Source organism: Episyrphus balteatus, chromosome 1 (assembly GCF_945859705.1).
Source record: "Episyrphus balteatus chromosome 1, idEpiBalt1.1, whole genome shotgun sequence".
Taxonomy (NCBI): domain Eukaryota; kingdom Metazoa; phylum Arthropoda; class Insecta; order Diptera; family Syrphidae; genus Episyrphus; species Episyrphus balteatus.
The window spans coordinates 9,675,026-9,702,856 of record NC_079134.1 but is presented as its reverse complement, the minus strand read 5'-3'; the positions used below and the strand labels follow the sequence as shown (position 1 = coordinate 9,702,856).

Here is a 27,831-nt window from a genome sequence, read left to right as displayed (position 1 = left end):
TAATGTCAATTTAGTCAATGGCATATTTTCGTCGACAATACGACCAAAAAAAATAACTAATTTTAAGAGCTTTATAGGTGAAAAAAAAAATTAGATTTTCAATATCAAATTGATCATGGAAATCAAATGGCTTTTATTAGTTTTTGGAATAATTTTAACTTCTTCTGGTGTTTGTGAAGCTGGTATTTAAATCAATTTATTAAAAGTACTTCAATTTTAATAAAAATCTGGTGTTCTTTTTAGCAATAAAATGCATACAGTGCGATAGTTCAACCGAAAATTGCAAAACGAATCCTACTGCAATAACAGCCACAGAATGTTCATCAACAGACTCAACAAAATGTTATACTTTAGTTGGTAAGTGATTTTTGGCTCAGAAAAAAAAAATCGAAGTTTATGTGAAAAACAATGATACAATAATGAATAAGTTAAAAAAAAGTTGTTACTGTCATTAACGTCAACCTTTTTGTATGCCAACTAAAAATATTCGTATGTTTTCGTAAAGTCTAAATTTGATCGAAAACAAGAGAAAGTGATTGCAAATGACTCATAATTCGAGACTTACCTACCCTCTAAACGTTATAGTAGATAACATTAATATTTTTTATTGCAAAGAAAATCCCAAATGTCCCACTTGTGATAAAGGTTTTTCCACCTGCATCTTCAATTTACTATTTCGCCTTTTATATATTCCACCCGTGACAGAAAAACCTCTTTATTAACAAAAAAATAAGGAAAATTTTTTTGTTTGCTTAAAAAATTACTATAAAATTATGGATACAATACAAATTTGAAAGGGAGACATAAAAACAAAAATATCCCACCCGTTCCGCACTCCATATCGTCTCTCTATAAATTTTAACGTAATTTTGAAAACAAAAGTCTTTTTCGAAAATATTTGTCTCATTCATTTTTAACAAAGACCTTTTTCTTGAATCAAAAATATGCTACGATTTATTTTAATACAATTGAGTCATAATAATAGGTTGTATCGTGTGCTATAAAATTAAAAAGATTAATTTATTGAAATGTGAGTTGTTGGAATTGTTTGTATGATAAGATATAAAAATTATTTTCAATCAATTTAATTAAAATAAATTAAACTAATAGAGCGGGCGGCCACTGCAGAAACGCTCAACTCATCGAGCTAAAGAAAATTTCAAATGGGAAGTGAAAGAGGGCTATTATACTCTGTCCGATAAAAATTGGCAGTACAGGGAAGATAGGGCATTTGCATCTCACTCTGCTTCACGCCTTCTGGATATGTCTATCACATAAAAAAGCTCACACAGCGATGCCGTATTATCCGAAAAAAATGTTTCGAAAAGGTACCAGCGTTACCATTTTATCGGTAAAATTTCACAAAAACGAAAAAAAAAAATTAATTTTTCGTTTAACACCAAAATAACAAAACAAAAAATTCACTCATTTAAAACACAGCCCGACCCCAAGCAAGGGTAAACTATTTTTCCTGTTGAAATGTTAAAATGCATGTCGAAATGTTGACATTAACTGTTTTCCTTCATACACAAAATAAAAAACAAACAGCCACCAACACCACGACAACACATAATGCTTTTTTTCATTTTAAAAGCTTGAAAAAGCATTAATCCTGAAAGCTCTTTCAGAAAAATAATAGAAAAAGGAGTAGTTTATGAAGGAAGTTTACCAATGGTAACTCTTATGTATTGTAAATACTTTTAATAAAAAAGTTTTATCATTGAGTTTCATTCTGCCACAGATCGTTTGGCAGATCGGTTATAGGAGGGTGTACTTCGCTTAGTAAAGAAATTACAACAACAATGCCATGGTGCGTCTGTGGTTTTCTTGTGTGTTTCAGGGGCATATTTTTCGTGAATTGCTTTTTGGCAGTCGTTAGGTCCCACTGAATTTGAAAAAGCTCTCCCATAAGGCCTGTACTGCCAATTTTTATCGGACAGAATATAGTAGTTACGAAAACCACAGGTCTTCCCGTTCGCATCCTGGCACGATTGGCGTGGTAAAGTGCATTGTGCATCTCATAGAGTTAAAAGACAATATTGGTGTCAAATTAAAGGTGATATTATCAGCTATCAAAATTTAGAGGTCTTCCAGGTGAAAGTCTGGCAGTTTTGTCATGCAGCCCGTTTTAAGATAAGAAGCGATGAAAGTGAGTTTTTTCATAAAGTCTGGTTTTTTGGTATGGTGGTCGATGACTTAAGGAACTTTTTCACTATAAAATAAAAATAAGAGTTATTAGCATTTAAATACAAAACGATTTTTTGGAAAAAGCTTCATAGATTCTTAACAATGACCCAAAGTATATGCAAAACTACGAATAATTCGCGAAAAAGTCTCAAATAATACGCTGCGCCTCTTACAACTTACCGAATTAAAAGGCGAATTTAATTTCAAATTAAAGCTAATAATGTCTTTTTTTGAAAACCAGAGGTCTTCCAAGCCACATCTTGACATTTCACCCCCCAGCCTGGGGAAACGTTATAAGTGAATAACAGTCCTAACCTTAAAACAAGCTGCGTGACCTAACTTCCAATTTTTGGCTTGGAAGACCTCTGGTTTTCAAAAAAAGACATTATTAGCTTTAATTTGAAATTAAATTCGCCTTTTAATTCGGTCCGAGATATCTTAAGATGAAGTAAGAGGGTTTGGCTTCATAGAGATAACGGCTCTTATGCAAAAAGAATGAGCTTAAGCTCTTTCTCACTTTTCAGTACATTTTCTACAAATCTATCTCAAGAAAATGAAGTAGATCTCAAGAAAATGTACTGAAAAGTGACATGTGGTAAAGCTTTATTTTCCTCTATTTCTGAATGATGTCTTAGATGTGCTATTTACTTTATACGAAGTCGAAAATGTTATTAAAAGTTCAAAAGATAATAAGACCCCAGAATAAGACCGAATCGCGTTTGAGTTTTACAAAAACTTTGCATCGCAATTTGCAATAGCTCTCGCTGATACGGTCAATAAAATATATCAAACCCATGAGCTTATAATGACCCACAGAACCACAGAGAATTATCACTTCTTAATACAAAAGCCATACTCTTTATTCAGCTCACCTGTTGGGTAAAAGAGAAGAGAGTACTGCATGAATTTCAAGCAGGGTTATTCAAAAATCGACAAAATATTTAGGAATACTTCTGAATATTGAATACAAGATATACCTACTGCATGAATTTCAAGCAAAATGTTACTCAAAAATCGACCAAATGTTTAGGTACACTTTTGAATAATGAATACAAGATACATGATAATCCCATATTATATCCGTACGTAATAAAAAAAACACCCTTTCATATAAAAAAATTGAAACTTTTTTACTTCGGAAACACTTTTTATTAAGTTTGTAAGGATACCATCCATATCACTGATTTTTGGGGATTACAGATTCCCCTTTTTCCCTGTGAAATGAAACATTTTTAGCAATTTTTATTTGGACACAATTTTTGTCGTTTTATATTTTCTTTGGTATGCATACCGAATTTAATCGTTTCTTTAAAAAAAATACCCTTTTCTCCAGGATATTATTGTAGAATGTAGACTATTATTCTTATTCTTATAACAAACGAAACACTTTCACTAAATTAACAAAATAAAGAAAATGTTTGTCAGATGTTACTTATACTTGATACCTTTTTACATAAAACTTAACACCTAAAAGAACACCCTTTTACCCAAAATAATTATAGATAGATAGATAAATTCTTTATTCCATAAAATTTTGTTTCACAAATTTCTTTTCTTAAGAATAATGACATGGCTATTCTGCCGTCTGCCTGATATGACATTTCGCTTAGTGTTAAAAAAAATATAAATGAAAGAATATAAAAAAGTAACAATTTTTTTTTTTCTTTGAATACGAAACTAATACGAAAGTAGTAATAAGTTAGTAATTATTTATAGGTTTACAAAATTCAATAATCCAATTTAACGATAAATTTTATTATATTTATTAATCTTGAATTACATAAAATAATATCATTTTAACAATTTTAATATGATTTGAAACACAAAAAGATACCTATTTTGAGATGATTTGAAACACAAATATTTTAATACATTTTCAATTTTTACGTGATTTGAAACACAAAAGATATCATTTTTTGTTTGGTGCAATGAGCTGCAGTAACCAGAGATTTACAAATCAAAACTATTTCGATAGGTTAGGGCGTGTTTGCAGTACCTACTTATAAAGGGAAGACCATCCTAGAGCTCCGTTAAGAATTTCGTTTAGTCGATTTACATCGACATAACTTAAGTCGAAATACAATCGTCGAATTTCCTGCAACATTGGACAGGTTGCAATAAAATGGATTCATTCTCTCATTCTCTCTTCTATTGCAGAGATTGCAAAGTTGTGGCAAGTCATCTCGATGGGGCATAAAGTTTAAGTTTAACAGTTCGACTCGTGCTCTGAATACGTAGCTTATAGCTTCAAACGAAAATTCTTTGGAAAAATAGTTTACTTCTGAGGGCAACTGGTGATCAAGGTTCTTATATGTATTTCTAGAACTTGTTTCTGTTGCTCTAGATAGATGTTGAATGTAAGTCTTTTCATCAATTTAAATAATTATATTGAGCTTCTTAATTTTGAATTCCTATCCCAAACGTAACGTCACTACTTAATTTATTTTATGTAGTAGAATGGAAAGAGAGAGACAGATTAAAGTGCGATTAGTATCACACTTTACGTCAGCGAAACAAAACTGAACGAAACTGAGCAATCCGCCATTATGGTTACGTCATATGAATACCTTGGACTTATTCGTATATTTTAATATAAGGCCGTAGGCTCTTTTCCGACTATTATAGATGGGCCTTAACCCTCTGTAGGCACACCTCTTTTTTGCGAATTTGGTTTAAACTTTTTCATGGCGCTAGAACTTTGTTCGTTCTCACTATTTTATGGAGAATCATGTATGAAATTTATGTAGAATTTTCCAAATAACTCGAATACTGTATTCTGTGACCACTTTTCATTTTTGTCCTGCCAAATTCGCAACCCGTGTGCCGACAGAGGGTTAATTAAAGATGACAGCATGACGTCTTACGGCACACATTGCCATCTCACTCTTTATCTAAAAAAGAGTGCGAAAAGTATAATTATTATATTGTAATACTGTTATACAAAACATTGTCCCTCAGCACAATGATTTCTTACTTTGTGTAAAAGAATAAGAGAGACAAATCTAACTATAGTTTTATAGAGAACTATCCCTGTTATACATATATAAGACTATTCTATACAGATTATAACAGTTTTCTTATATAATTACTCTATATTAAAGAAAAAAAGGAAATGAACTGAACCTCTACTATTATAACTGTTCTCGTACTTTTTGAACGAATGAACAGATTTTTTTTAAAGTGTATATATATATATATTTTGAAAATATAAATGAATGGTATGTCCTTTTTTTCTTTCCAGAAAACAACGGAAATATCAAGCGAGGATGTGTTCTTAGTTCCGAAGAAAAATGCGAGGGAAAGAACTGCAAATCATGTGAAGGTGATGGATGCAACAAAGAAAATCCACTTCGGTGTAAATTATGTAAGTCATCAGAAACTTCTGACTGTGCATTTTGGAAAAGTCCTGACTCCATACCATTTGAAATGTGTGCTGATGGCATAACAACTTGTCGAATGGAAATTACTGATGACAACCACACATCACGTCGTTGTTCGATCAAAGATGACAAAGAATGTCCAAGTGGCAAGTGTAGTACTTGCACTGACAGTGGTTGCAATAAGGATATTTTCCCAACCAATCGTCGCAAATGTTACCAATGTAAATCAGATAATGCAAATTGTGCAAAAACACCTACTGCTGATATGTCATCGGCATGCCTTTTGTTTGAAGATCCAGATAGTTGTTATGAATATGGCACTTCAGAGACTAGTATGTCTCGAGGATGTAAATCTGATACAACTGAATATCAAAAATGTACAAGTGAGACTCCAAAGGAAAAATGCAAAGAGTGCACAGCTGACAATTGCAATTCTGATGAATTCAAAGTTGCTTCAACTGTCAAATGCATCAAGTGCAGTTCTGAGGAATCGACATGTGTTGGAAGCCAAAGTTCTGATAAAGCTCAGGAATGCTCCAAAATTGAGTACTGGAAAGCCAATGGCTGTTATACGAACAGAGTTGAAGCAGGTAAAGTTGCTCGAGGATGTCTTGCAGAGTTTGATTGTAGTGGAAATTCTGCAACTTGCTCTTCCTGCACAACTAATGCTTGTAACATTGATGACAAAAGCGCTAGTTCCTGTTACAAATGTCGCAGTGATGAAAATGCGAAATGTGTTGACGCATATGCGGAAAATAATTATAAACCTGAACCATGCCGAAATACGCTGACAATAGCTGAAGGCTTTCAATGTTATGTTGAGCGATGGAGTAAGTTAATTTTGAAGATATGATATGAATAAAATTGTACTGGATTAATTTTTGTTGTTAATTTTTTTTAGATGGTATTGTTATAAGAAGCTGTTTGTCTGATGCTGATGCTAAATCAAGGAAACATTGCTTAGATACCAACCAGAAGACATGTAAAACTTGCAAGGGAGACAATTGTAATACCGAAAAAGCACCAGATTCAGCATATAGCATTGCTTTGACTAGTGGATTGTTGGCAGCTTGTCTGTTGGTTTTGAAGTTCTTTTAAGAATTTAAATGAATTTCTTTTTTTTAAATTAATATTTGTATAAAATTATTGTAATTATTCCTAAATATTTTTTACTGATTCAATTTTTCTTAAGTATAATGTTAACTATGTTTGTTCTGTATTTACATTAAAGATGTTTTAAAAATATTAAAAATCTACAAAAGTTTTATTTGCAAGAAAATGTCAAGGCTGTATTAAAATCGTACAAATGTAATCTTCATAAAAACCAACAAAATGATTTTTAATCCTGTTAGGTCCAATTTATTCACTCTCCATTTGATTTAAAACCACCATTAAAAAGGGGAAGTTTTAAAATTTGTATGTGATTTGACAGTTTTTTTTTAAATTTTTAATGGAGACTTTAAATTTAATGAAGGGTAAATATCATTCCTTTAAATAGGATTCAAGCAATGATTTCAAAAGAAAGATTGTATAGTAAAGTTAAAGTTTGATAAATTTTGCACTTTTATTGTTCTACATAAAAAAGAAAGAAGAGAGATTAATTAATGGTTCTGTTATACTGTTATACAATGAGTTTTTGAAATTTTGAATTCACTCAGCAACTGAAATTGACTTAAACCAAGCTCCTTAACTCCGTTCAAGATAATCCATAATTACTTTACCATCAAAAAACATAAACAAAAATTGCGGCTAAGACAAACGTAACCAAAAATAATTAGTTTGTACAAAATCTGTTAAAACTCTCCCGCAAATCTAGTACAATTTAGAGTTTTGCATACTGGAAAACGAAAAGCACAATGAAGTTTGTAGTTAAAATTTTCGAATTGTTCTGTTTCGCTTTAACAGCGTACAAGGCTTAAGTTTAAATTAAGAATACCACTACTCCACTACATAAGCGTAGATTATTTTGTTTATAGCATACAAAAGTACACATAGAACAACACCCTTTGCCAGGGAAAAGCGGCATTACGTAACGGATTTTCTAATAAGAGGTGTTATTTCAATATTCAAAGAAAAATGGCATTTTTTGAGATCGCATGTTTATTTCATTATAAAGAAGAAGGTATGCCGTTAATAATGGAACACAACATCAGCCAAATGGCCGCCACGACCACGCTTAAAGGACCATATCCTTTTCATGAAATTTTCCATAACCAAATCGCAAAGTGGCTGCCCTATGTCCTCGATAGCCTCACGAATTCCATCTTTGAGGTCTTGAATCGACGCTGGGCTTTCGGCGTAAACCTTATCTTTCACGTTCCATCTTTGAGGTCATGAATCGACACTGGGCTGTACCCACATGGGACATGACCCACATGGGGCATGACCCACATGGGAAATGACCCAAGTGGGCATGACCCACATGGGGCATGACAGCCATGGGGCATGACCCACATGCTGCATGACCCACGTGGGTCATGTTCCATGTGGGTCATGTCCCATGTGGGTCAAGTCCCATGTGGGTCATGTCCCATGTGGGTCATGCCCCGCGTGGGTCATGTTCCATGTGGGTCATGTCCCACGTGGGTCAAGTCCCATGTGGGTCATGCCCCACGTGGGTCATGTCCAATGTGGGTCATGCCCCATGTGGGTCATGTCCCATGTGGGTCATGTCCCATGTGAGTCATGTCCCATGTGGGTCATGTCCAAGGTGGGTCATGTTCCATGTGGGTCATGTCCCACGTGGGTCAAGTCCCATGTGGGTCATGTCCCATGTGGGTCATGTCCCATGTGGGTCATGTCCCATGTGAGTCATGTCCCATGTGGGTCATGTCCAAGGTGGGTCATGTTCCATGTGGGTCATGTCCCACGTGGGTCAAGTCCCATGTGGGTCATGCCCCACGTGGGTCATGTCCCATGTGGGTCATGTCCAAGGTGGGTCATGTCTCATGTGGGTCATGTCCCATGTGGGTCATGTCCCATGTGGGTCATGTCCCATGTGAGTCATGTCCCATGTGGGTCATGTCCAAGGTGGGTCATGTTCCATGTGGGTCATGTCCCACGTGGGTCAAGTCCCATGTCCCATGTGGTCATGCCCCACGTGGGTCATGCCCCATGTGGGTCATGCCCCACTTGGGTCATTTCAGAATGCCCCACATGGGGCATTTCCAAATGCCCCACGTTTGTCATTTCAGAATGCCCCACGTGGGTCATTTCCAAATGCCCCACGTGGGTCATTTCCAAATGTCCCACGTGGGTCATTTCAGAATGCCCCAAGTGGGGCATTTCAAAATGCCCCACGTGGGTCATTTCAAAACATAATAGATTTCAATGCTCATTCTTTGCAATTAAACTACTCTAGAGTTGAAATCTACTACTATAAACTACACATTCAGATCTTTCCGAGCAGAAGATTATCTGTAGATTGTTGTACTAGATCTATTAAACAAGCCCCGTTCCATTGGAGGTGGTAGTTTACTCATGAGTAGATCTAGTACTAGAATTAACACATGATCTTCTACTCGAGGAGATAGGAATGTGTAGTTGTTGTACTAGATTTCTACTCACGAGTAAACTACCACCTCCAATGGAACAGGGCTACAGTTACTCATGAGTAGGTAGTCTAAAACCTCCAAAGGATCGCGGCTAATATAAGAAGATAAGCAACTGTGGTACATACAGGGTTTTCCAATAATATGTGTTATTTTGAATAGCCCGCTATTTCGGTAGCTGTCACTTTTGAAGCTGTCATTTTTTGAAATTTAAGAAGTAGAAACTAAACACGCTTCAACAACGCATTGAAATTATTAAAGAAAATGATCCGGAATTACATCGAAAAATCATCTTGACTGATGAGGCCCATTTCCACCTCGGAGGCTACGTCAACAAGCAAAACTGTCGCATCTGGGGCTCGGAAAACCCAAGAGTTATTGTTGAAAAGCCTCTCCATGACTGTTTGGTGTGGTTTATGGTCCAGGGGGGACATGACCCACGTGGGGCATGACCCACATGGGGCATGACGCACATTGGACATGAACCACATGGGGCATGACCCACGAGGGGCATGACCCACATGTGGCATGACCCACGAGGGGCATGACCCACATGTGGCATGAGCCACGTGGGGCATGACCCACATGGGGCATGACCCACATGGGACATGACCCACATGGGGCATTACCCTCGTGGGGCATGACCCACATGGGGCATGACCCACGTGGGGCATGACCCACATGTGGCATGACCCACGAGGGGCATGACCCACATGTGGCATGAGCCAAGTGGGGCATGACCCACATGGGGCATGACCCACATGGGACATGACCCACATGGGCCATTACCCACGAGGGGCATGACCCACATGTGGCATGACCCACGAGGGGCATGACCCACATGTGGCATGAGCCACGTGGGGCATGACCCACATGGGGCATGACCCACATGGGACATGACCCACATGGGGCATTACCCACGTGGGGCATGACCCACATGGGGCATGACCCACGTGGGGCATGACCCACATGTGGCATGACCCACGAGGGGCATGACCCACATGGGGCATAACCCACATGGGCCATGACCCACATGGGGCATGACCCACGAGGGGCATGACCCACGTGGGGCATGACCCACGTGGGGCATGACCCACGTGGGGCATGACCCACGTGGGGCATGACCCACATGGGGCATGACCAAATGGGACATTACCCACGTGGGACATGACCCACATGGGACATGACCCACATGGGACATGACCCACATGGGACATCACCCACGTGGGGCATGACCCACGTAGGGCATGACTCACATGGGGCATGACCCACATGGGGCATAACCCACATGGGCCATGACCCACATGGGGCATGACCCACGAGGGGCATGACCCACGTGGGGCATGACCCACGTGGGGCATGACCCACGTGGGGCATGACCCACATGTGGCATGACCCACGAGGGGCATGACCCACATGGGGCATAACCCACATGGGCCATGACCCACATGGGGCATGACCCACGAGGGGCATGACCCACGTGGGGCATGACCCACGTGGGGCATGACCCACATGGGGCATGACAAAATGGGACATTACCCACGTGGGACATGACCCACATGGGACATCACCCACATGGGACATGACCCACATGGGACATCACCCACGTGGGGCATGACCCACGTGGGGCATGACTCACATGGGACATGACCCACATGAGGCATTCTGAAATGAACCACGTGGGGCATTCTGAAATGACCCACGTGGGGCATTTGGAAATGACCCATGTGGGTCATGCCCCATGTGGGTCATGCCGCACGTGGGTCATGCCCCATGTGGGTCATGCCCACGTGGGTCATGCCCCATGTGGGTCATGCCCACATGGGTCATTTCAGAATTCCCCACGTGGGTCATTTCAATAACTCTTGGGTTTTCCGAGCCCCAAATGCGACAGTTTTGCTTGTTGACGTAGCCTCCGAGGTGGAAATGGGCCTCATCAGTCAAGATGATTTTTCGATGTAATTCTGGATCATTTTCTTTAATAATTTCAATGCGTTGTTGAAGCGTGTTTAGTTTCTACTTCTTAAATTTCAAAAAATGACAGCTTCAAAAGTGACAGCTACCGAAATAGCGGGCTATTCAAAATAACACATATTATTGGAAAACCCTGTATATACCACAGTTGCTTATCTTCTTATATTAGCCGCGATCCTTTGGAGGTTTTAGACTACCTACTCATGAGTAACTGTAGCCCTGTTCCATTGGAGGTGGTAGTTTACTCGTGAGTAGAAATCTAGTACAACAACTACACATTCCTATCTCCTCGAGTAGAAGATCATGTGTTAATTCTAGTACTAGATCTACTCATGAGTAAACTACCACCTCCAATGGAACGGGGCTTGTTTAATAGATCTAGTACAACAATCTACAGATAATCTTCTGCTCGGAAAGATCTGAATGTGTAGTTTATAGTAGTAGATTTCAACTCTAGAGTAGTTTAATTTGCAAAGAATGAGCATTGAAATCTATTATGTTCACACTCTTACAAGTGTAAAAAATAAACACTCTTAAATCTTATTGCGGAAAAGTAAATACATATAATTAATAGACAAGAATTGGTTAATTTTTACAAAATAGTTTTAACTTAAATCATGGTTAAAATGACACTAAATAAAGTGAACAAAGACATTTGTACTGTTTTAGAACTTCTAGATGGCGCTAAAACATTATTGCATAAATCTTTCACACAAATTACACACGAAGTTTCACCATTTTTCTTGCATAGCTGTGAGTCTTCTTTAGACAAGTTTGCAACACATCCTCGGAATGTAACATTTCCTGTAAATAATAAAATTTTGACAGTTGACAGACAGTGTTTTTTTTGACACATTTACCTTTAGTTAAAGTGAAACACCCACGATTTTCATAAGTTTGTTTTTCCGGTGGACACTTGACTGGTGGTATACCGGCTGCTTGATTTTGACATTCCATCTGTCCTGGCTGATCACTTTGACACTGAATACATTGCTGTTCCATAAGATTGCCACGATTACATCCATTTTCCGAACATGTTTTACAATCCTGATCTTCCGAAGTACACACTCCATAATCCATTGAACAATCACGAACTGCTTCTTGGGTTGATGGATTAAATTGTGTCAAACAAGATTCTGTCAAATGAAATAGATACTTTTTGACACATTTTAAAACTGTTGTTTCAGGTTGTTCCCAAAGACAACTTGGATCTTCTTTTGACTTGCATTTGCTACACGAAAGTGTTGGTTCTTTCATCAGTGGAACATTATTGCATCCATTCTTTTCATTGCACGTAATACATTTAGATTCATTATTTTGACATTCACGCATATCAGTGACATTTGAAATACACCCACGATACATTTTACTCTTTGCTGTGACATACAAAAAACATTTTTCATTTGCATTATAATTGAGACATGGCAGTGCATTAATCGGATCTTGAACATCTTCACACTCTTGGCATTGTATACATTGAAGTCGATTGGGTGGGAAAACACCTGAATTACACAAAGGTCCTTCACAAATCGAACATAGCTCATCTTCTCCGCACTTGACATCTGACGGCGAGCATTCACGCAATGTGTCACCTTCTTTTGTTATACGAACCAAACAGTTGTCATTGTAATTTGGACAAACTGCATATGGAACGGTTTCAGCATTTGACCATAGGGCACAGTTAGGATCGTCTTTAGAATTGCATTTAAAGCACTCTTTCCAGGGTTTTTTATTACATTCACCCGAAGGACATGTATCGCAACTTTTATTACTGGGTTTGCGACATAAATCATTTTCACCAGCTGAAATGACAGATCCACAGTTTCGGACAATGTTGCCATCTAGAGAAAATAAGTACAAACAAAAACAATGATCGTTTCAAACGACAAAACAGACTTTTGCACTTGGTAAAGATCTACTTACACTTTCAGGGAATTTGAAATTCTTAGACGGTGTTCACATTGGCCCCACTCCACCGAATCATTTTGGCATTTCTGTGATACTGTCTCACTTGCACTTCATGATTAGAAAGAGATAAAAATCTTTGGACTCACAAAGCTGTCAAAATTTGTCGGCGAAGTGAGGCCAATGTGAAAACCGTTTTGACAGATGTCAAAATAAAATGAACTTTTAAGTGAGTTGGTTATTCCTGTTTTAAACTTACCAGAATGATATGAAACGCATCCAGTTGGCTTGGGACAATCGATTGTCTTTAATTCTTCAATTCTACCTAAACAAGCATCATCCTTTAAGCTTTCACAAACAAAGCATGACACTGTCTCAACTTCTGGATTAGGAACCGGAACTTCATTTTCCAACAAAGGTTCCATATTGTTATTAAAATTTCGTTTAAGATCTTCAGGCGCATCCTGCTGCATCGTAAGCGATTCATCTTGATAGGGAATTTCTGTTACTAAAATGGGAGTTTCGTAACTTCCCGTAGAAGTTATGATTGTCATTGAGGTTTCTGTTAAATAAGACGAAGTTTTATCTTCATCCTGTTGTTGATTGTCTTGTAAGTCCATTAAAGAACTTTCTTTTGTTATTTCTTGCATTTTACTGGTTTCAGTAGAAATTTGATTGATTGTAGTCGATTCTACTGAATCATCTTTAAAAGTAACTTCATCCGGTTGGATGTCGAAAATACTCATTGGAGTATTTTCACTATCATAAGGTCCGAGAGTTTCAAGGCTTTCAGCACCGTTAACCATATTTATCGATGATTCTGCTAGCTCTTTAGACATATCTTTGAAAATACAAATATGTTTGTGATCGATGTCGTGCAAGGTTAGATCTTCAAAGCCTTCAAAACATTCATCTTAAAATGTCAATATAAAAATATTGGAGTTAGTTATAATCGTACAAATTTGACGGCCAGTTTTTCAATGCGAGGTTATTCTTGTTTTAAAGTTAGGACCCATGTAAACCCATCATTCATTCAATTTCCATGCCGATTTAACTCAGAGTTAACTTTGCATTAAAAAGCTGGCCCCAAGAATACTCACTTATTCCCAGAGTACACATTTTCTTCGTCATCTCGCAATTAATGGTCATATTGATGTGAAATATATTAGTTGAATTACAATCCAGAAGACCATCAAAATTGCACAAGTCACATATTTTCATGAAATCTGAAATGAAGGAGATAATTTCGATTTAACACTACACATGTTCATATGTACATTATCTCCCTATAATGTGTCAACAGCCAATAAAAAAATAGATAATAATAAAAATAATAATTTTAAAAACAAATTGTAAATAAATCAGTAAACACTGCAAAATAATTTAAAATCTATTTATTTGACATGTCCGGGTAACGTCCGGGACAAGTGCGGGACATGTCCGTGACAAGTCCGAGACATGTGCGGTACAAGTCCGGGACAAGTCCGAGACATGTCCGGGACAAGTCCGTGACATGTCCGGGACAAGTCCGTGACATGTCCGGGACATGTCCGGGACAAGTCTGGGACAAGTCCGAGACATGTCTGGGACAAGTCCGGGACATGTCTGGGACAAGTCCGGGACATGTCTGGGACAAGTCCGGGACATGTCCGGGACAAGTCCGGGACATGACCGGGACAAGTCCGGGACAAGTCCGGGACATGTCCGGGACAAGTCCGGGACAAGTCGGGGACATGTCCGGGACAAGTTCGGGACAAGTCCGGGACATGTCCGGGACAAGTCTGGGACATGTCCGGGACAAGTCCGGGACATGTCCGGGACAAGTCGGGGACATGTCTGGGACATGTCCGGGACAAGTCCGGGACATGTCCGGGACAAGTCCGGGACATGTCCGGGATATGTCCGGGACATGTCCGGGACAAGTTCGGGACATGTCCGGGATATGTCCGGGACAAGTCCAGGACATGTCCGGGACAAGTCCTGGACATGTCCGGGACAAGTCCGGGACATGTCCGGGACAAGTCCAGGACATGTCCGGGACAAGTCCAGGACATGTCCGGGACAAGTCGGGGACATGTCCGAGACAAGTCGGGGACATGTCCGGGACAAGTTCGGGACAAGTCCGGGACATGTCCGGGACAAGTCCGGGACATGTCCGGGACAAGTCCGGGACATGTCCAGGACATGTCCGGGACAAGTCTGGGACATGTCCGGGACATGTCCCAGACATGTTCGGGACATGTCCGGGATATGTCCGGGACAAGTCCGGGACATGTCCGGGACAAGTCCTGGACATGTCCGGGACAAGTCCTGGACATGTCCGGGACAAGTCCGGGACATGTCCGGGACAAGTCTGGGACATGTCCGGGACAAGTCCGGGACATGTAGGGGACAAGTCCGGGACATGTCCGGGACAAGTCCGGGTTATGTCCGGGACAAGTCGGGGACATGTCCGGACCAAGTCCGGGACATGTCCGGGACATGTCCGGGACATGTCCGGGACAAGTCGGGGACATGTCCGGGACAAGTTGGGGACATGTCCCCGACAAGTCCGGGACAACTCCGGGACATGTCCGGGACATGTCCGGGACATGTCCGGGACATGTCAGGGACATGTCCGGGACAAGTCCAGGACATGTCCGGGACAAGTCGGGGACATTTCCGGGACGAGTCGGGGACATGTCCGGGACAAGTTCGGGACAAGTCCGGGACATGTCCGGGACAAGTCCGGGACATGTCCAGGACATGTCCGGGACATGTCCGGGACAAGTCTGGGACATGTCCGGGACATGTCCGGGACATGTCCGGGACAAGTCTGGGACATGTCCGGGACAAGTCCGGGACATGTCCGGGACAAGTCCGGGACATGTCCGGGACATGTCCGGGACAAGTCCGGGACATGTCCGGGATATGTCCGGGAAAAGTCCGGGACATGTCCGGGACAAGTCCGGGACAAGTCCGGTATATGTCCGGGACAAGTCCGGTATATGTCCGGGACAAGTCCGGCACATCTCCGGGATAATTCCGGGACATGTCCGGGACAAGTCCGGGACATGTCCGGGGCACGTGCATGTCCCGGAAAATCTGGTGGGGAAATTTTTGGTAACTTTAAAATAAGTTAAAACGATTTTTTGAACTTTCTAACGGAAATATTTAAAATAACGGGAGTTGATAGGATGTTAAGGGCTCAGAAACTTTTATCCTCTAAAATCGGTGGTAAGGTTCCGGTTTAGCACTGGTGCAAGATCCACCCGCAGCTAATGCGCCGAAATCGGTGGCTGAACCACGTTTGTACAACTGGCCCTAAGTGCGTATAGTTTAGTGTTGGCACATAAAAAAATTTAGACCAGTGTTATAATTCCCATAAAATATGGAAATTGGAATTTTACTTATGGAATTTGAGTTTTACATATTAAAAATCCTATATTTTAGAAAACTTAAAAGACAGGATTTTTTAATCAAAGCATTTAAAATACTGATAAAAGTGTAAAATAGTGTGGAAAACGAACTAAAATCAATATAAATATACTGCAAAATGTATTTCTGATTTTAATATTTCTAAAATCGGGGTCCAGAGTAAATTCCAAATCCGTTACCTGAAAATAGAGAGAAACACATAAAAAGACTCAAGAAACAGAATAATATTCGATATATTTAACCAGTTTTACACGATAAATATTGATTTTTAGGAAACCCACTTTTCTTTTTTTAGAGGAGAATATTATCTATGAAGTTGTAGAAGCTTTAAGAATTTTTTGTTTCATTATACAAATTTATGATCAATGTTAAAAGAAAATTTTCTTTAAAATAAAAATATTTACCTACCATCTAACTGTCCTTGAATTCCACTTACAATAAGTATAATCCAAACTATAAGGGTTCTTGATTTTCCTCGATAATCCATTTTCAAATCCACTTCAAAAAAAAATTCCCGCTATGCACAATGAAAAATAAAATATTACTCCGCAATCGATGTCGACTTATCCACTACTTAACTGAATCAACGTCAGCTTAAATGAATTCTGCAAAAAAATTTAATTTATGCACATAAACTATCCAAACAAAAGGACTATGCAACTCTAAATCAGCGTTTAGTTTAAAGCGATAAGACTCTTACATCTACTCACTTCAAAACTTATAATAAAAAAAAAAATCTCTTATCAATGCAAATCAAAACAGAAGCCGCGGCATGAACGTTTATCTATTATATTTGATGGTTCAACGTCGACTATGACACGTTCTGAACGTTTATTGAATATTTTGAAAATGATTAACGCCAAGAGTAGTGTACCTTCTACAACCCCCTAAGTTATCAATTGAACTTTCATATTAATTTGAAATGTAGAACAACTAGAGAAATCGATATTTATCATAAATTATTTTTTGTTAAGTTTACATTTTTAATCATGGGACGAAGGACACATTTTGATTTTTTCTGTTGAAATTACCTTTGTGGAAGTTGCAATATACCAAGTTCAATGTTGAACCTTTGAAAAGTGAAAAACAAAAGAGGTGGTTTTTGAAGAAATTTTTATGATAACAAGATGTTTAGAAGATTGATTATTGTGCTGTTAATTTTCAAGATGGAAGATGCAAAAAAAAATTAACAAAATTTTTGAATCAAATACATTTAAACATATCGATTCACGGCTATGTGCAAGTTAGCACCCCCAAATGCTAATGTTTTTTTCAAATCTGCCTAGCCTAGGACAGCCTAAGATTTTTTTAAATAACCCAACATTATTTCGAAAACTATAAGGGAATTATTTTTTTTACCTCAAAAATTACAAAAAATTCAGTGTTAAAATTTTTGGTTTTCTATTGTGGTTTGTTTGCTCAAGGTAAGCCCAGAATAGCTCGGCTTTTATTTTCGCTATCCTTCCCTTAGAAGTATTAGTTTTTATTCACCTCAAAAAAATAGTACGCATACACCACAGTGACCTTTTTTAATTTATAATTTAAAAAAAGTAAATCCACTAGTGTGGACACTACGCCTAACAAGTTATTTATTAGACTTAGAATTCTTACATGATATAACGTATAGGTACATAAAATTCCTGTAAAGAATCTTAAATACAAACATTTTTTCAAGTGTAAAAATCATTGATTTTTGTTTGCCGTATGAGCACTTAGAAAAGCTACATGCTTAGTAAAATCTTTTTTTTAAATAATAAAATTACAAATTCCATCACTTTTTCTCGTTAGCCCACTCTTAGTCTAAAAATTATGACAAAAAAAAAACTTTTTCAAATTACCAACCTCTTAAAAATGAAAAATTGTTTTTTTTTCAGTGTAAAAATTGTCCTGTTTTATATTTTTTCTCATGGTAGTACCAACAAATTACATAATTTTTTTTTTCGTTAGCCCATCCTTTACAGCACAAAAAAATTGAATTTATGTATGTGTACAGGTGTCCCGGAATGAGATAAGACTATTTTGGGGGATGATTCTTGGGTGTACTCTAAGAAAAAAATTGTTTTACAGTAACTCTCTATCTGCAAATTTGATAGCCTTTAGCGATGATTTAAGAATACGCTTACTTTGGTATGTCTTTACTCATGCTAATGTTAATTTCTTCTTTAATACTTATATTATGATAGAACCTTCCGTAATGTCTTGATTTTTAGAAGAAATGCTATTCTTTGTAACTGCATTTTAAAAAAAGTTAATATATTTTTTTATTGCTAAGATATTAATTTTTAAAGGGAATTATTTGTTTCTTAACCGCGATAATTTTTTTCTTTTAGGCCGATTTTCTTCGATAAAGGTATGATAAATATATTGTTTATCAAGAAAACAATAATGAACAAAAAAGTCATTTGCAAGTTTGCGAGATAACTCATAGATTAAATTATATTTAGGATAACCTGCACCAGGTAATATCGTTTAAAAATGTGTTTTTTTTTTTTTTGCTTTAGTCAAAAATGGGTAAGAATTAAAAATTTATTTTTGTAGTTTGAGTTTATTTAAGACCTAGTTACAACAGTTGTTTAAAGTGTGCTCCTTGATTTTGTATGGGCCTTAGTGGCATTTTCAATCAAGCATGAGGGCCCAAAACTGTTAAATGGCGGTCCTGATTATTACCACTGCATTTTAACATATCTTAGACTGCACTCAATTGTACTTATAATTTTAAAACAATGACAACTTGGGTTTGTCTTATCATCAAAATTTCGTTATCAACTACTTGAAGATATTAATTTACCTATACTTTAAGATATTAGAAAACTGATAATGATGATTTTAGTATTTTCCTAGCCATTTTAGGAAAACAAAAGTGGTTCAATAGGAAGCCACACAGTTGTTTAACAACCATAATAGCCAGTCTGTGATTGACTTTTCATGTGATTAAAATAACCATCAATAACAAGTCTATATAAACAACAATGCAGTTGTCGGGGAACCTTTTGGCATTGACATTTTTTACTTTGTTAGGTAAATATTTTTCTTTAGAAAACGAGAGTTATTTCGTGTTTATAACTAATATCCATGTTGTTTCTATAAAGGGAAATGTTTCGCTATGATTTGCTTTAAATGTGATTCAATAACATTGCCAGAATGTGCAACAAGTTTAGACAGTGAAAAACTTCCAACAGAAACTTGCAACAGTGCGTATTCTTGCGCATCATCAATAGGTGAGTTCGTTTACTTAAGTTTTGTTAAAAAATGCTTTAAGGAATGTTTTCACCCAACTGACAATATAACTGAGTGGATTCGGCGCCATTTTTATTACCCAACATACAATTTTGCTTGTATAAGGCCTTACAGATGCTAATGCTGCTTCTGTAAAGCTTTAAAGAAGCAGAATTTTTAATTAAGTATGTTATTTGCATTTGGGAGTTATGCTTCTTTTACATCGTTTGTATTTTTTGACAAATGTCAAAATGACATTTACCTATATTGACTAACCCAGCAAATACATCAAATTATTATGATGTGGACCTACTAAATTTTAAAAATCATGGTCACACGAATATGAAAAAAGTTATCAAAAAAAATGTCAAGGTGAAAAACATACAGCATTCCTGCTAGAAGCTTCAACTTTTAATATTGATTTCTTTTATTCTTTCAGTGGATTCAGTAACCTACAGAGGATGTAGTTCAAACACTCCCCGGGGCCCGAAATACTACATAACCTGCTCAGAAAGCTTATGCAACAAAGGTGTATATCCACCGGGCCGTCTAAAATGCCATCAATGCAGTGGGAAAAGTTGCGTACCACAACCAGTGACAAAGCCAACGCCATGTCTAAATTTCGTTGAAGATGACAACTGTTATACAGATGTCATTGATGAAATTGAAACATTCCGTGGCTGTGATTCTGACACTAAAAGAACTCCTAGCGGATCGGTGTTGTACTGCGATATTAATGGCTGTAATAATTTGCCAGCTGTAGAGACACTGACATGTTCCAAATGTGATTCGCATGATGCTAGAGGTTGCAAAATGGACCTTTTTGAAATATATAACAGTTCGTGTGTCATAAAAAATGAAACAACTTGTAGCGATTTAGCTCTCTTAGGTCATGAACAACCAAGTTGTTTTTTGTACATAAATTTGGACCATGTTGTTCGAGGATGTTCATCCGATAGCGGAATATTGTCTCTTGATTCTCAAAACTATGATCTTTGTGCCACAAATTTATGCAACAAAAAATGCTTGAAACAACAGAAATGTGTCGTTTGTGACTCGAGCACCAGCGAGGCATGTTTAAGTAATCCAGCATTACTGACAGCTTCAACTTGTGAAGGTGCTGAGGTATCATCATGTAATTCGTGTCTGTATAAAGATGACAGTGTACGACGAGGATGTGGATCCCCACTTCAAGTACCAGATGCCCGTTGTAATGAATGTCAAGATGACAGTTGTAATAAATCGAATTTTACCAAATGTTACAAATGTTCTTCCGATGACAGTCCGAATTGTGGTCAATGGATAAATCCAAATATAATCGATGTGGAATATTGTGAAATAGCAGGAGCAGGTTGTGTCAGTGCTGTCTTATCAAATGGCAAGACTGTCAGAGGATGTGAAAGTCCACAGCTTACGTGTAATAGCACGCAATCAAGCTGCTATCCCTGCTCAGGGAATTTATGTAACGATGGCGTGTATCCAACTGCCAGATTGCGCTGTCATCATTGTGACGGTCGAGATAAGTGTAGTAACGTTGTTGATACTTCAAATATGCTGCCATGTGCAGTATATGACAAGAGTGACGCATGTTTTGAGTTTTTAAGTGGAAGGAACACTATGGTTCGTGGATGTCGATCGGATAGTAATTTGTATTATGAGTGTTTATTGGCAATACAAAGTGGTAAAGGATGTCGACTTTGTACTGGATCTGGTTGCAATATGATGCCAGTTAGTCGGAATGCATCTTTGCTATGTCATAAATGCTCGCGAGAAGATCAAGGCTGTAGTTGGTTTCAAGGAATTAATGAGACTATGGAAATGTGTCAAAAAGAAGTTAAATTTTTGACAACTGAGAGCTGTTATACTCGATTGTATTCAGATGGTTCAACAAGTCGTGGTTGTAGCTTAGATGAAAACGAAACTGACGAGGATGATGAATATTTGGAACATATTTGTGAGAAAAATGGCTGTAATGGAAAAAGTCAGATTGCCCAAAAATGTATTGAATGTCGAGAGAAAATAAATGAAGCGAATATTTGTACAACCACAGTTGTCAATCTAGAAGGAAATCTGTGTAGTAATGGAACAGTGAGATTTGAAGAACGTGGTTGTTACACGAAAATTGATGGTGAGTTCTTTAGAATTTGACGTTGACACAAAAGTAAGTTGGTAATTTTAATATTCTTATTTATTTTAAGGTGATTTCATTGAAAGAGGTTGTGCTTCAGATCTTACTAGTGATGATCTTAAGGAATGTCAACAAGGAAACGGAACAGAGTGCCACTATTGTCAAGGAATTGAATGCAATACGTCTTTTAATCTCACTTTTGTGCCAACAAGAAATTCAGGCTCTTTTAAGTTTCTTCGAGCTTCTTTTGGATTAAATTTGGGAATATTTTTTTATGTATTTTGGTTTTAGAACATAAATCATTTTCTGTTATAAATAAGTTATGACTTTATCTTATGAATTTTAAGGTCTAAAGACTGTCAAATGTAGTTTGAGCCGCTCGCCAACAGTCTGTTCGATTTCCATTTCCTGTCAAAATAAGCCCAAGGAGTTTTCTTAGCAAAATTTTCTAGTTCTGATTCGTATTTCATATTGTAAGCGTGTATGCATCATGCTCTTATTTAAGCATAAAAAGCAAGAAAGTAATGTCAAAATACTTTGGTATAAAAGGAAAATGTTTTGACACTTAAAATTCTGCATAGAAATGGCACTCAACGCAAACCACCTGATACCTGAATGTATGTTTTGAACTTTTTGTTGTTAAGAGTGTTTTTTATTACGACTGGGCTCAACTTGACAAAAAAAAAACGCAGTCGGGGCTAAGCAATTTACATGTTAAATGCAACAACACGAACACCTTAGCCCTTCTAGGTTTGGGCTAATTGTTTAGCCCATAGATTTCTGTGGGCTTAACTTTTTGAAGAGTTTTAAATCTGTGCTACCAAACTAATTTTTTCATACATTTTTTTAGAATTGGTTTATAAACGTGAAAACTGAAGTTTGGAATGACAAATTGTATTTAACTATTTTCGCTAGCATACATTTTTGTATGTCTTTGTAAAACCAAAAAGAAAAACCCGAAAGCGAAAAATATGACAACTACTCTAAATTTTGTTTGTGTCTGTTGATTTCGGAACATTCAATTCAGCACTTTAGCTGCCAAGATTTCCGGCTAAGCCCCGATGGGTTTTAATTGTCCGGTTAAGCCGGTCGTATTATTAAACACACCTGTTCAGAGATACACAGAAGGAGATGGGAAACTTCTGACGTCATACTGGTTTGCCTACAAGCTCCGTCGGACATTTTTGGCTAAGTATGTGTGAAAAAACGGACGCTTTTAGCTAAGTATGCGTGAAAAATCGTACATTTTTGGCTAGGTGTGCGTTAAAACACTGTGGCTATGTGTGCTTTTCACATTATTCACGAATACAAAAGAGATTACAACAACACGAAATAAACAAATGAGTTTTGGGGGGGTAAAACGTACGAAAGTTTCCCATCTCCTTTGGGTATCTCTGCACCTGTTGTTTGGACATCGTTTTTGACGGTGTTAACATTGGCCTCACTCCGCCGATTCATTTTGACATTTCTAAGTTGCTTTCTCACTTGTACTTGATGGTGAGAAAGAGTGAATCCAATAGCTGCGTCCCCAGAAAGATTTCTGAGGGCTCAGAGATTTTTAAGTGAGACAAAAAATCTCAGTTGAGCGCTCACTCTTTTTCGCAGAATTTTGAGATGAAAATGTATCGGATTAATTTCTCTGATTTTGTTTTCTTATTGTTTTGACGTTTTTTTGAACAAAACAGCTGTTCGTTCGATATTCAAATTGGCGGTGTGCAGAATATGTTATTATTTTGAGCTTGCTCCACGAAATAATTAATTTCGAAATAATTTTGTTCACAATTAAATATTTGAAAAGTTGCAGTTGTGTGAAGTTGCAGTTGAAGTGTTGGATTTGAAAAAAAAAAATGGATTAATTTGAGAAACTTGTTCCACAAAATTATTTTTTATTTTATCTTTATGGGACGCGCCTAATGTGAGGAGCACAGAATGTAGACATCGCTGGTTTAAATTCACATATAAAGGCTTGGCCACACCGGAGGGTATGCGGTATAGCGGTAACGATATTTGTACTAAAAAAATTCCACACCTGAACGTTGATGTGTCAGTTTGGAATTTTTTTCATACAAGTACCCTCACCGCTACCCGTACCGCTACCGCATACCCTCCAGTGTGGCCAAGCCTTAAGGCTAGGAACACACATGCGATTTTGATCTCGGGATTATTCAGTCGCAAATTCTATCACAACGATTTCAATGACTGTAGACACAATTTTAAAATTTTTAATCGCGGGAAGCATGTGTGTTCAAGTTCACAGGCATTGAAATCCTTGTGATCCATTTTTGCGACAGAATAATCGGGCGATCAAAATCGCATATGTGTTCTTAGCCTAAAGCCTAGTACTGACATAAATTTTCGCTGACATTTTTTTCTCAATTTGTCTTGACTTATTCTTCGCTAAATTGTGACATATAAAAAATATGCAGTTGGTAAATAATGTGTGATTTTTTAGCTGAATCACAACTCGGCTGAAATTCTTATATAAATTTTTGCTCAGCAAAAATTTATCTCGATCTAGTACGCAGGCTTTAGATGTTAGTCCTTATAAATAAATAACTTTCGGTATCAAAAAATTACCAATGCAAATGGTCAAAATGCCCGCTTGTAAGAAGTAAGAAGTAAAAAAAAAACTCATTAAAAAAAATCCGCACTCGAAATGTGCTACCTATCACACCCTGTGGTGTGAATCCGAATGAACACACCGAGTGTACCAACTACAAGAAACAAAAATCTGACAGCTGTCATTAAGCAGGTGACATTTCTTACTTCCACAAATCAATTAATTTTTTCTTCTCGTTTTGCACTTTGCTTACCAAAAATATATAAAAATAAAAATGTCCTTTAAATTAATAAATAAATTGTTACTCTTCGGAGGATTTGCATCTTTGGCTCATGCTGCCTTTTCTGCAGCTCATCGTAAGTTGAAAACCAGTCGAAATATGCCATATATATAACCATATTTTACCAAAATGTTTCTTTTTAGATCGAACTTATCTTCGTGTCACAGAACAGGACTGGAATCAGTTGCCTCTTGATGTAAAAATCTTTAAAATTATCCAACAAAAAAATATTTCTTATTTATTTCAATTCTAGATAATAATCCAAACAGTAATGAGTTTAATTGTTATCATTTACAACATCATACAAATTGTGGCGGACTTTAAAGAAATCCGTGCTGCTGTCGATTTGCAAGGAAAGTCTTGGGAAACTTTGGGTAATCTGCCTTCTTTCTATTCCTTCAATCATCGAGGTAAAGCGTTGCATCCTTCATATGAACCGCCGATGGGAGGACGAAGTGATTTGATGATGAATGACTAAGCAAAGGATTTAGCTAGATCATAGAATTGTAGAACATTTTAGTATGAATGGAATTGTATGGTGTTTGATTTTTCTTTCTTTTTTTAGATTAAATGATGAATTCAAAACGCTTTGTTTTCTTTTCCTTTTGAGTTTATAAAAACTGTATTCATTTAATATTTTTGGAACATTTTTGAAATTCAAAGAATTTTTCCTAGATGACTGAGTCAAAATCCGAAGAAAATGTACTCAATTCATTTCAACTCAAAAATTCGAATGAGTGACTTTTTTCTAATGTACTCAATAGCAAAGATCCCACTTTGTTTTTCATAAAAGATACATATATACAAGTTTTATTTCGATTTGAATTTTTGTTAATTTATTAAAGTGTTTTCGTTGCACGCGTTGGAGTTTGCTTCAAGTTAAGCAATTGTGAAGAAAATAGACCTAAATTGTGCCCTTGATTATGAAAGTGGACTAAGTCACTTTTTGCATTGGTTAAAGAAAAACTTACATAATAAATTTCTTATAACGATTTAATTGTATTTCTTTTATGAAATCACTGAAGGAGCAATAAAGAAATATATTTACTGCAATTTCGCGATCAAATAAACTTTACCGCTTAAATAATAATTATTTTTAGGCTAGATTTGATTCCATTTTTAGGAGTGACTTAGTCCACTTTCATAATTAAGGGCACAATTGAGCTCTCATAACCAGAAGAAAAAATGCTAATACAACTACTCAATACGTATTTTTTTGAATAAAATGTTGGAAAACCGTTTGATAAACAGAAATAAATTGAGACAAGTTTAAATGGTTATTACACCAAAAACATTTTTTTTTGCAATATATCTCCTTTCCGAATAAAACAAAATGCACGACTTAAGTCCACACAAGTATACTTTGGTTTTATGATAAAATTTTTTTTTAAATGTTTTGATTTTAAAAAATTGAGAAAAATTTTCAAGTCTCAAAAGTCAACAGCGAAAATACTAACGAACTTCGTGTATTATGTCAAAGTCAAAACAAAAAAATTACAAATTAAATTCAGCAGTAGATAAAATGTTTCCAACTGAAGGCAGCTACCAGCATTGAATAATTACAAATAGAAGTGACACCGCAGATTACTCATGCGACTATAAGAGTACCGGAAGATAGATGAACTATAGGTTTGCGCTTCAACTATCATGTATTTTCGAGTTGAGTCTTAACTAATAATTTTTTTAAACCTTCATAAAAAAATTAATAATTATTATTATACATTTCAAAGAGCTTATATTGATATAAGTTTTCATATATTGAAAAGTCATATTAGTCTAGAGAACAAGGCCGATGCCTTTTACTCCTACTGGCCTAGGTTCGAATACCGGTAAAATTTGAAACTTTTTTTTTTTTGTGGAGATTTTTTTTGAGAAATTTAATTAATTTTTATTCTAGTAATGTAAAAAAAAAAAAATAATCTCAATCTCCCGTCAGATTCGAACCTGGGCAGGTAAACTTAACAGGCATGCACCTTATCCTCTAGGCTATCTCCACTTTTTGAAATAGGAAAACTTTTATCCATATGTATAAGCTGTTTAGGATTTGATTTTGGGTTGCTGGATTTGCTTTTGGATTGTTGGCTTTGCTTTTGGATTGTTGGATTTGCTTTTTTAATTCAATGCACGATACTAGCGACTACAATTTTACAGCGGAAGTTTCCCTGGGTGTCCACTTCTATTTGTAATTATTCAATGCTACCAGCTTTCGGACTTCAGTTTCAAAATTTCGAAGCAAATTTGAAAAAAAAGTGAAGTAGATCCAAAATTTCGGAAGTAGATTCCAACATTAAACTTTCAGAACATTTATTTCCAAAAATTTATTTATAAAAAATTATTTTTCAACAAAATTATTTTTCTTTACTTTTTTATAATGATCTTTTCCAAAAGATGTAACGGTGCTAAAGGGTAAAACGGTTAATTCAGCACAATCTAACAAATTTTTGGTCCGGAATTCTTCAAAATCAGTCAAAATTAATTTGACAACCTTTATTTCTATCTTGAATTCGAAGAATAATTGACCTCCATTCATCTTTTGAGATACAAGAAGCCAAAATTATAAAACTCGACAAATACCTTATCCAATCAAGCAGAAGATGCCTACAGAACCTGACCAACCACCCTAACCCAATAATAGGAAGAATCATGAACCAGCCAAGACATCCTAACCAGCGGTACTTAGAAGCTAAGGAACTTTTGGATGAGGATTTGATATCAACCAACGACGAAGAGAACATTCATTCTACGCTGATCCTGGGTCAGCTCACTATCGTGGCTGAAAGCCTCACCTCTCCCTAATCCAACCTTCACAATGACAACCGGACCTGAACAACCTGCCAACAGAATTAAAATTTTAAACAAATACAATGACAATTAACTGTAAATTTAGTTAAAAAAAAAAAAAACAATGTAAAAACGTTAGGCCCCTTTTGTGCCAACATAATGCTAATATAATCAATGTAAATTTTAAGATACTAACTAGCTTTAAGCAAATTGTATATATATAATTACTGTTCAATAAAAATATCGTTAAATCGTTCAAAAAAAATCTTTTGAGATATCAGTTGAGCTTTATTTCTCAATGCCTCGACCAGATTTAAAATTGAAGTTAAATCCCTTTCTCTAAATTTATTACTTGAAAAATATTTTTCAATTAAGAAATAGAAGTAGATCCTGAAAAAGAGAAGTAGGGAAGTAGATTTTATTTTTTGCCCAAAATCGAAGTAAATCTACTT

At 36.8% G+C, this 27,831-nt stretch overlaps 3 protein-coding genes across 4 annotated transcripts; 2 read left to right on the top strand and 1 right to left on the bottom strand.

Moving 5' to 3' along the window:
- Positions 1-27: 27 nt before the first annotated feature.
- LOC129907015 (uncharacterized) lies at positions 28-22,081 on the top strand. Its single transcript, XM_055983048.1, has 8 exons — positions 28-182; positions 244-357; positions 5,429-6,397; positions 6,469-6,655; positions 18,745-18,764; positions 19,504-19,632; positions 20,070-21,758; positions 21,829-22,081. The coding sequence occupies exons 1-8, from the start codon at positions 116-118 to the stop codon at positions 22,047-22,049; spliced, it is 3,396 nt and encodes a 1,131-aa protein (XP_055839023.1). The 5' UTR covers positions 28-115; the 3' UTR covers positions 22,050-22,081.
- On the bottom strand, positions 11,650-17,255 carry LOC129905537 (uncharacterized). Of its 2 annotated transcripts, XM_055981011.1 has the most exons (6): positions 17,125-17,255; positions 16,823-17,019; positions 14,098-14,223; positions 13,257-13,910; positions 11,953-12,933; positions 11,650-11,896 (listed from the first exon to the last, which is right to left on the bottom strand). In XM_055981011.1, exons 2-6 carry the CDS (start codon positions 16,899-16,901, stop codon positions 11,703-11,705), a joined length of 2,034 nt encoding a protein of 677 aa, XP_055836986.1. In that variant the 5' UTR covers positions 16,902-17,019; positions 17,125-17,255; the 3' UTR covers positions 11,650-11,702. The 2 variants fall into 2 exon arrangements, with proteins under 2 accessions (XP_055836986.1, XP_055836985.1); XM_055981010.1 differs by lacking the exon at positions 17,125-17,255 and having other exon boundaries at positions 16,823-17,113.
- Positions 22,082-24,507: 2,426 nt separating the features above from the next.
- On the top strand, positions 24,508-25,183 carry LOC129905548 (ER membrane protein complex subunit 5). Its single transcript, XM_055981040.1, has 3 exons — positions 24,508-24,674; positions 24,742-24,794; positions 24,852-25,183. The coding sequence occupies exons 1-3, from the start codon at positions 24,593-24,595 to the stop codon at positions 25,074-25,076; spliced, it is 360 nt and encodes a 119-aa protein (XP_055837015.1). The 5' UTR covers positions 24,508-24,592; the 3' UTR covers positions 25,077-25,183.
- Positions 25,184-27,831: the final 2,648 nt, after the last annotated feature.

Bases quoted from the DNA above. Each gene is read 5' to 3' on its own strand.
- LOC129907015 (XM_055983048.1), top strand. From the start codon at position 116: ATGGAAATCAAATGGCTTTTATTAGTTTTTGGAATAATTTTAACTTCT. The intron at 18,765-19,503 runs GTATGATAAATA...GTTTCTATAAAG, and splicing joins GCCGATTTTCTTCGATAAAG to GGAAATGTTTCGCTATGATT. The intron at 21,759-21,828 runs GTGAGTTCTTTA...ATTTATTTTAAG, and splicing joins TTGTTACACGAAAATTGATG to GTGATTTCATTGAAAGAGGT.
- LOC129905537 (XM_055981011.1), bottom strand. From the start codon at position 16,901: ATGGATTATCGAGGAAAATCAAGAACCCTTATAGTTTGGATTATACTT. The intron at 14,224-16,822 runs GTAGGTAAATAT...CCTTCATTTCAG, and splicing joins AATTCAAGGACAGTTAGATG to ATTTCATGAAAATATGTGAC. The intron at 12,934-13,256 runs GTAAGTTTAAAA...TATTTTCTCTAG, and splicing joins ATGCGTTTCATATCATTCTG to ATGGCAACATTGTCCGAAAC.
- LOC129905548 (XM_055981040.1), top strand. From the start codon at position 24,593: ATGTCCTTTAAATTAATAAATAAATTGTTACTCTTCGGAGGATTTGCA. The intron at 24,675-24,741 runs GTAAGTTGAAAA...GTTTCTTTTTAG, and splicing joins TGCCTTTTCTGCAGCTCATC to ATCGAACTTATCTTCGTGTC. The intron at 24,795-24,851 runs GTAAAAATCTTT...TTTCAATTCTAG, and splicing joins GGAATCAGTTGCCTCTTGAT to ATAATAATCCAAACAGTAAT.